The following is a 9,984-nucleotide window of genomic DNA, read 5'->3' as shown; positions in this document are numbered from 1 at the left end:
CCAATTAGAATTTTGGATCGCAAGAAACGTCGCTAAACTTTACATTTTTTAATTTATTATTGACAAATCGTTTAAAATAATAAACAAATACTTGGGGACAATCTTACACAGGTCGATCCAGCCTCAAACGAATAACGCTTACAATAAATAGTAGTACTATTTGTAGTAGTTAGTATTTTCCTATGCATGTTTCAATCACTTAATCTATTAATGTATAGTTGTAGTTAATAATGTAGTGTAAAAAGCCTCGAACTGTTTGAGTGTTGTTGCACACCTGTTATTGGTGCATAGATATTATACGTGGCCACTATACTTGTTACTTTGCTAGCTTTGTTTATGTACTGTTGGTGTGTCTTATGAAAAAAAAAAAAAAAAAAAAAAAAAAAGTAGGCAGGGTAATTATAACTATTATAATTATATTTTTGGCTTAATAAGCATTCATTTTGTTTTGAATGTAATCAAGTGTAAAATTTTGGTTTAATATATCGTGAATAATAATAATTTTGGTTTAATATACTTATATTTACTGTCCGTGACCCGTATATGGGTCACGTCACGGCAAGCCTCTACTTCAAAGCCGTAAGGTTGACCAGTTTGGGACAATGAACGTATTAAATGAATCCAAGTCAAATAGTGAATTAATATGCAGAATGAGGTTCAGATTAACGTATTTGCGGACCGATACGACCTTCAAACCTTCAAGAAAAGAGCGTACTCCTAGCAACGCACTTACAACCCCTCTGGTGTTGCAGGTGTCCATGGGCGGCGGTAATCGCTTACCATCAGGTCCGTATGCTTGTTTGCCTCCTGTATCATAAAAAAAGTGTTCCAAATGTAGGCAAAGTCGCAAAAAAAACTAAACTTTTTGTAATGCTTATATAATAAGATAATAACATTATCGTATACATCTGTAAGCAATTTGAATCGGCCACGAGGAAAAGTGTACAAATACAAATAGTTACATGTACATAATTCTTAATCAATTTTTAACGGCAAGAAATCGATTTAATGCTACATTATGCATTAAAAGACAGGCGTATAATTATAGACCGACGAAGTAAGTAAGTAAGTAAATATTCTTTATTGCACCAACAATTATACACTTTACATACATGTAAAACTACAAATGAATTTTAAAGGAAAATAGAACCAGGTAACAACAGGCGGTCTTATCGCTAAAAAGCGAAGCGAAGCGAAGTTGATAACTCGAGATATAAAATAATTTGAACTTTAAATAGAGTTACATGAGTTTAAAATTTCTTCAATTATATATCTCGAGATATTAGATTATAGTCAAATGAACCACAAGTCGTCTCCTTCACGATTTTCGTGGAAATCTCTTCTATATACCTAAAACTGGTATGGATGTGTTCCTCGTTATCTCCAGAATACGTATTGACCGGTTTTAGTTTATGAAGGGGGGGGGGGGGGATGGGTCGAAATAAAGGGGGAGACAGATGGCGGCCGACCATCATTGATATTTTTCAACTTCTTCCGGCCGTGTTCGGATATTTATTATTATAAATAAACTGAAACCAATTTTGTAAATAGAAAAAGGTGCCAGATTTGAAAAATTAATGTAAACGCGACGGATGGACTTTTACCTATATACATATTTTGAACTTGACAGTGGACTATTTTTTTCTGTCAAAATTTCAATCGCGATAAAAAAATATTGAGGCATAAAAAACTAAGAGCCCTTTGGCATCAAGTCTAATCATAATATATGGCTATAACTTACTTTGCCATCATAAAACTAGATAACTTGGGTATCGATTGTCATAGGTTGTATTATATAAAAATAGAAGTTCACTAAATTATCATGCTCTTTTCCAACGAAATCGCAAGCCAAGATACGTATTCTACAACATTAATAAGTGTAGATGATATTAATTGTTTCATTTATAAACGGTTTTAATTCAAAATTTGAAACGCTTATGTGAAAAACGCAGATTATCAACGGGTAAATACTTTTAAATTTCTATCACTGCCAATAATTGACCTCATGTAAACATACTGTAATGGTATGATCGATTCGATACAGATATCACTTATTATTCAGACGAGCGTGTGTAACATATTATATAACGGAGTCGGCGTCGACAGCGCGTTATACCCGCCGCCGCCGCCGCCGCCGCCGCCGCCATGTCGCCGCTCACCTGCTCGCTGCTCGCATTCCTCGCGCTGTTTGCCGCCGCCGACGCCTTGTTACCGAACCCTTATTGCAGTAAACTGGTATTGGGTAATTAACACTTTTAAACGATCTAATTCAGATTTTTAATGTAAATTCAGAACTTAAGCACGAAGTTTTTTGCAAGATATCGATCGAATCTACTTCTCGTGAGATTTATATGTTAGAAACATAAATCTGTTATTTGTTATATACCACAAACTTTCAAATTGCGAAAATAAATGTAGCGTACCGCGAGTAAAATCGTGTGACGTCAGCGCACTCACCGCTGCGACAAAATGTAAGCAAAATAATAATGATAAATAAATGTTTCGTTATTTAGCCTTAAAGAATGCGTTTAAAGTTATAGTAGCTCCTTATTGTAAATTTTAAACTCCTAATACATTATTAGGGTATTTTTCGTATTAAAACTCGATATATCAAAAATTGCATGATATTTCACATTTTTGGATTAATTTCTTGTTGTTGAATGTGTTTATTGGGCAAACATGATGATTTTTTTTTATAAATATTTTGTATGCATATAGCCTATTACTTTCAACCTTTCAATATGAAAAAACATATGTCATATACTAAAGAAAATATAACCTAGGCAAAATATGACAAAAGATAAATATATTTATTCATGTGTCGCTAAAATAAACATGTCGACCTTATAATAATAATAATATTTTGACAAAATTAAAGCATTTACTCAAAAAATTTTTTTACAGGCAAACAAACAAAGGACTTTATTGATTTTAGCCTGACTGCTCCTGGTGGCGTCGTCACCATTCCTGATGTAAGACTAATTTGTTGGTTATTATTTATTTAAACACTTTACTGGCAATAAATTATTGTCTGCTTGTTTCTGCTTGGATAAAAAATGCTTTCGTGTATCCAGCTGTCCCTTTCAACTTTTTGACAGGTCGCATTTTTAAACAGATTAAAAAAAAGTAAAAATGTTCTTTAATTTATATATTTAGTTTTTATTTATTCTTAATGGCGGCTGCAGTGGGCATTTAAGAGTTATAGTACCTAATTTTTACATTTATTTTGGACAGTTATATTTATATGACAATAAATGAAAATTATAAATTGTATGGCAAAGAATGAAACTAATAACCATATTCAGCAAAATGCCAATTTTTGAGGATAACAGGAGTTTATTGAGTTTTAAAAAGAAGGAAATGAAAAAAACTTAATATAATTATTTTAATTACAAATAAGGATTACTGTGATGTCGCTTCAAGTAATTGAAACTTAAACTAGCAAAATTATACTCACGAGAACAAAGGATAACTTACCAAGTATTAATGTTAAGAATATGTTTCAATAAAGAAGGAAAGTGCTTACAGCGACATTTACTGCAAAAGTATTACTAATTTTCTTTAACACAGATGGCGGCAGAAATCATTATAAGCGAATTTAAACTCAGAGAGAATATTTCGGTGACCCGGACGCGGTTGTGATATAATTCCCGTGTAGCTCATGTAGTTTTTTTTACTTAATTTTTTATTTATTTATTTTATTTGCAGAAATGTTCTAGACCAGGAAGAAGGCTAGTGGGCGAGCTTATCAGCGTGTGCAATGTGCCCAACTCGAAGCCTACAATAACTCAAGCAATTCAGTCACAATATGATATCAAACCGAACTTTGCTATGGTTAACATCGACTGTCCTAGCAACATCGCCGGCTGTGATAAACTTGATGTTCATGTGACAGAGTATTGTGAAATGGTCACTGCACCTCATTAAGTACTTGAGAGACGGTCACAATAATTATGATGAGAATAGGATTCTTGTCAATGATTAAATATACATAAGATTACATAAGTTTTTCTATTTTAACCACTTAGGGCCGATTTTTCAATTCCCAGATAAATCGCCGAATAGTTATCCCACCGATAAAAATAACTGACTGTTTATTTGTTGGTTAAAGATTTTCAATTTTTCATTCCTTTTTTATCCAGAGAATAGTTATCTGTGGTTTTAACCAGCTAACTTCGTTTTAAACAAGTGTGAGCAGGATGCAAAGATACAGAATTCAACATGTTAGAGTGAAACAGAAACACAACGCTTCGTTGACATTTGATGTTTGTTGCCAAACAAAACATAACCTATTACATTACATTACTATTATTACCCGCGTAATATACGTACAACAGTATCGTGTTATTTAATCTTATACCTTTAAACGAGCAATTCTTGTATATATATATATATATATATATATATATATATTTCCGTGATCTCGGAAACGGCTCTAACGATTTCGCTGAAATTTGGTATATGGGGGTTTTTGGGGGTATACAATCGATCTAGATTAGTCTTATGTTTGGGAAAACGCGTGTTTTCGAGTTTTCATGCGTTTTTCTTTCGACGCAGAATATGGTCGCTAATTTCGAGATGCCAGCCACTGTCCGTCTGGTCCACTTTTGTTTTTTTTTATATGTTCAAGTTTATACAAAAAAAAATTTTTTTTATTGTTTTAGACAAGTTTAATTTACTAAAAAAATGTAGTTAAGATTATCACCTATACACCACCATATTACAATAAATAGTTATAACCGACCAAAGCTCGGTCGCCCAGGTACTTATTATTTAAATCAGAGTTGTTTTGTGATCATTTCATTGAAAAATGAGAGATATGAAAAAACGTGAACTTTGAGAAATCGGAAGTGTATTTATTTACCAAATTTTTAATAATAAATAAATAGATATATATATATATATATATATTAAATATTTTTTTATATATTTTTATGCTACATATATTAATAAAAGCCGATCAAGAATATCGTTTTCTTTAGATATTTACTTTTAACACATTAGTACTAAGTATTATTGTTGTTAATATTTTTCTATTAACATTCTAAATTTTATTCTAGTAGCCAGTTCAAAGTTGTAACATAACCTAAAAACGTTCAACTTAACAGAGCGATAGGTACTAACTGGCTCTTGAACGGACAGATAACTTTATTCCTCCGTTAACGGATTTATTCCTCAGTTAACTGCTATCTGACTGTTGAAAAACTGAAGTTGCCGCTATCTGTAGAATAAAACCTATCTGACTGTTTAACTGGGGATTGAAAAATCGGCCCTTAAACTTATAAATTTACAGTTGTTGGTTATAATTATGTGCAGGTTAAGTTGACTTTCCACTTTTCGGTGATATATCAAAGAATCAGAGCTGGTACAGTCACAACTTTCTCATTAACTTGAGTTACTCATAACAAGCGTTAGCTTATGAGTCGGTAATCTTACTTCAATGTAACTAAATCATCAATAAACATTACGAGCAAATATTATAAAATAGATGCCAGCTTATCTAGCCCTCACATCGGATGAGGATTAAACTTAAATATCTCGAGCAAGTGGGAAATATGATGGCATAATAACCCTCCTGAATGATTGGGATTACTATTAGTCCTACAGATACAGATACAGATTTTTATTGGTAAAATAAAAGTACATTATATAAGTTCTTTGTTATATAATGTACTTTTCTGCTTCTCATTGCCCAGATAAGAATGGTGGTGGAAATGAATAAGTTGAGAATGAGAAACAAGAAGGAGAAAGTGCGAAATGGCTCTTGTGCAGGAATGTACTGTCCACTTAGCAAATACGACGTGATCCCTACAGATTAGTTTACCCTCGACAGTGACGTAATCCAATGGATACATACTCATAATCTTAATGAACGACTGAACGATTATGCCATACGAATAAATGAATTTGATGAGGATGATGCATTAGATGAGGGCTGTTCCAGTGTGCGAGCGGGACACTGCATAATAAATGCATTGCGCTGTCTCGTCTCTAGACGGGAGCAGCGAGCGGATCCACATCAATAATGGTTTGATATTGATGTGCACGGTGCAGGCGAAATAAAAAACCAATAGATATTATTAATAAAACCTCAAGCAAGTCTTTTGTGCTCTACATACATCTCGAATCCTCAATATGTACTGTTTATGCATTTACTAGTAAACGGCCTAGGTAATAGTAATTTCGAAAGCTAAATGCAGCATCGGCATCTCACATATTGAAAAATATCTCGATCAAAGAAACAAACTGAAATATATGTCATACGCTAAAGAAAAAGTGACAAGTCCACCAGCCGGCCGGGCGTGGTGGGGGTGTACTAGGGGTCAGAATGTTAGCCGCATAAGCTAAAGACGCCGGTTTGATGCCGGCCTCGCCCACCGGTGGACTTGGTCACATCTATTTCAGTTTCTAATCTATATATGATGCAGTGTAAGTGTGACTACTTAAAAAACAAAAATAATTTGATTTGTGCCCTACTTGTACAAACAAACAAATTACGGAAATATCTTAATAAATTATAGACTAACTTTTGCACGATTAGTATTAAATTAAAGGAACCGTAAATGTTTATCTAGAATTATGTATAACTAGCATAATTTCAAATGTACCTGTGTGCCCTGTAAAATATTTGTTGCCAATAAAGAAACTGAAACTAGAATTGAATACTTACTTAATTAATGCGACATTCTTCTAAATATTTTCGTATAAATTTGGATGTCAAATAGAAAATCGTATTTTATGTGTGGTTCACCAGATGTTTTTAGGGTTCTTGCCGCTATAACAACAAATACTAACAAGTACGGAACCCTCGGTGGGCGAGTCCGACTCGCATTTGTCCAGTTTTTTTTTGTCTTTACTATAGTTATTTTATAAAACTAATAAACGAAATAAATTAATGATTATCATGCTGAATGCAGATAGCAACGAAGGATATAGATTCAAGAAAGTTAAGATTAAAAGTTTAAGTATAGATTCACGAAGCATACATATAACAGCCACTGTGCCAACTCGCATCTTATGCATCTTTCACTTCCATCCCCGGAGCATATAGCTCTAATGATTCTTCTCTGGACGGCCAATGAAGGCAAGTCAGAGCTGAGAGTCCTGCGGGTCCCCTTGGGGTCCACTCCGACCGACGAAGACACGCCGGAGACCCTGACCGACTCTCGGGAGCACTCGGGTCCGTGGGGTCGTTACTCCCCAACAGCTCGCCACAAGCTGCCCTGAATTATTATTATTATTTTCATACCTAAGTCAAGGGAGGGTTTTTGGACACACAGTGAAATTGCGCTTGTATTGTATAGAATAGGGAACTTCTATCTATCCGCCACGTTTTGTCGATATGAGTATCAGAGGGCCTATCGTGAACCACGTTTGACGTGTTAGCTCTCTGTCGCACATGTAAATTCGTACGTAAGTTTTACAGGGAGGCAACACGTCGAACGTAGTTTACGATAGGACGATTATTTCTAACATTGATTAGCTTCGTGTAATCAGGTTTAAGTGATATTAAGTAATTGGATACGGATATAACCTGCTATATACTTATATACGGTAGCGAGCGTAATACGAGTATAACGGAGTCGGCGTCGACAGTGCACAGTATTATCGCCACCGCCGCCGCTGCCATGTTGCCGCTTGCCCGCTCGCTGCTCGCGCTCGCCGCGCTGCTCTCCGTCACCGAAGCTAGGTTGGCGAACCCGTTTTGTAGTGACCTGCATTTGGGTAAAGATGGTAAATAAACTTTTTTTATGAAGTACTCTGGGTATATTTATTACATTTAGTTAAAACACCTGAAGAGTAATGAAAATAGAAATAAATCGCATCATTGCAGTAGGAATTTGACGTTATTTAATATTATTTCATAAAATATTTCAATTTATTCCATCTTTTATTGTATCTTACCTTATTGTATCGTATTGACTATGAATATATTCACAACGAAAACGACGTGGTGTATAATTTAATGATATAAACAAATAAAGTTTTTAGTTACCATGACAAATTGAAATAATTTCACGTAATGATTTTTCAGACGGCTATCCAAAGAATAACTATGTGGATTTTACGATAACTGTTTCTGGTGGCACCATCACCATTCCTGATGTAAGATTTTTTTGTTTATACGGGGTTAATGAACAATTATAAACCTTTTTTTGGTAAGCGTAAACTTATACTGTAACATTGACAGTAATTATTGTATATTTAGTTTGAAGGCATAATTTTATGCAAAGTTTAAAAATAGATCACGTTTTTAATTTATAGAAATGTTCCAGACCAGGAAACAAGATTGTCGGCGAGTCTATCAGCATATGTAATACGCCCAACTCTAAGCCCGAAATCTGGCAAGCATTGCAGACGGAGTATCATTTCAAACCGAACTTCGCTTTATTCCACATCGACTGTCCAAGCAACATCGCTGGCTGTGATCGTCTCAAGGTTGAAATCAGGCAATATTGCGAAATGGTCACAGCACCTCATTGAGTAGTTGAGTAAAGTCCGGCTTCCGTCTAACGGCCCGATTCGATTTAAAGATACGTCAAACTTTTCTTAAAGATACGATATGGATTGAATATCTCAGTGTTTTTGTTTGAAGAAACGTCACTATTGACGGTGACATATCTAATCTATGTCTTATCTTTAGCAAATGTATGACTTATCTTGAAGTTTGAATAAGGCCGCAAGTTATCTATGCACCGGCTTGAATATAACAAAGTGAGGGTGTCATTAACGCGTGTTTGATATAAATTTTACATTAATGACGACTTTGTTACACTTCGCCATTACAAGTGCCATGCAGTTTTAGCTTGCCGACCATAACAAGCTAAAGTTTGTGTTGGAAGTTGGAATTTTGTCAATAAATAAAATGTCATTATATAAGTATTTTATTTAACTTACAAAAATTTACAAAACTACACACTGCATTGACGTTGTCAAAAATATAGGTATTGGTGGAAATGGTCGTACAGAAAAACAACTGTGCTTACATGCAAGTTTTCGCTGATAATAAATCGCCTTACAAAAAAAGAAAATTATAAGAGTCTGTCTTGTTACAGTATCTACACTTATTAGTAAACTCGATTCATGAAATTGACTATACTAAAATAGGTTAGTCATAAAAAACGTTGTAGGAATATTACTGCAATGTAACTTAATCATTTCGACGAAAATAACAAGCAAATGTATATATTATTAGTCGCCAGCCTATGTGGTCTTCACATTTGATAATAGATACGGATCCGCAGACCGTTTCGGTGTGCAAGCGAAACACCGCTAAATAAACAGATAGCGCTGTTTCATTCACACACATCAATTTGACAATCACATTTATTCACTATACACGAAAGTAGTACATATGTATAAATATTTTGTAAAAGTACAATTTTATCAGCTGCAACAAATATTTGAAATTGCGCTTACATTGCACCTAATAGAAATAATAATAACTATTTATATATTGATATTTATTTATTTGTAAAAAATGGGTATACATAAAGGATCTTATTCTGTAGACAGTTTCTCCATTTTCAGCCTATTACAGACATACAAATTAAATAACCTTATAACTATATTTACAGAACTTATATCTATATTTACATTGCTTCGTTACGAAATGGCAAAATGTTCCAAGTTATTGTAATACATTTTTCTAAACACCACCTAAATAGTTTTGCTTTAAATTGCGGTAAGTCCAATTCCTTCAGTTCCTTAGGGAGAAAGTTATTAATTTTTGTGCACATAAATACTATATTTTTATTAACAAGGACAGTTAACTTAAGTTAGTAAGGGTTTTTCTAACAGTAATCGGCTTCATAAATGTAGATTTAAGTGGTATTAAGCAATTTGATACGGATATCCCTTGCTATAGTATTAGCAAGCGTAAGTTAACGGAGTCGGCGTCGACAGTGCAACATTCCCGCCGCCACCGCCATGTCGCCGCTTACCTGCTCCCTGCTCGCGCTCGCCGCGTTGCTCGCTTTCACC

The 9,984-nt window shown here is 34.2% G+C and overlaps 2 protein-coding genes across 2 annotated transcripts; both read left to right on the top strand.

Annotated features, from left to right (window-relative positions):
• Positions 1–2,106: 2,106 nt before the first annotated feature.
• On the top strand, positions 2,107–4,005 carry LOC133533795 (uncharacterized). The gene is made up of 3 exons (XM_061872846.1): positions 2,107–2,242; positions 2,905–2,972; positions 3,709–4,005. Exons 1-3 carry the CDS (start codon positions 2,146–2,148, stop codon positions 3,925–3,927), a joined length of 384 nt encoding a protein of 127 aa, XP_061728830.1. The 5' UTR covers positions 2,107–2,145; the 3' UTR covers positions 3,928–4,005.
• A 3,562-nt stretch (positions 4,006–7,567) lies between these two features.
• Positions 7,568–8,880, top strand: LOC133533802 (uncharacterized). Its single transcript, XM_061872853.1, has 3 exons — positions 7,568–7,734; positions 8,036–8,106; positions 8,266–8,880. Exons 1-3 carry the CDS (start codon positions 7,629–7,631, stop codon positions 8,482–8,484), a joined length of 396 nt encoding a protein of 131 aa, XP_061728837.1. The 5' UTR covers positions 7,568–7,628; the 3' UTR covers positions 8,485–8,880.
• The last annotated feature ends 1,104 nt before the right edge of the window (positions 8,881–9,984 follow it).

The sequence above is a fragment of the Cydia pomonella genome, unplaced genomic scaffold (genome assembly GCF_033807575.1).
Source record: "Cydia pomonella isolate Wapato2018A unplaced genomic scaffold, ilCydPomo1 PGA_scaffold_205, whole genome shotgun sequence".
Taxonomy (NCBI): Eukaryota; Metazoa; Arthropoda; class Insecta; order Lepidoptera; family Tortricidae; genus Cydia; species Cydia pomonella.
The sequence above is the reverse complement of the archived record's forward strand: the minus strand, read 5'-3'. Positions and strand labels throughout refer to the sequence as shown.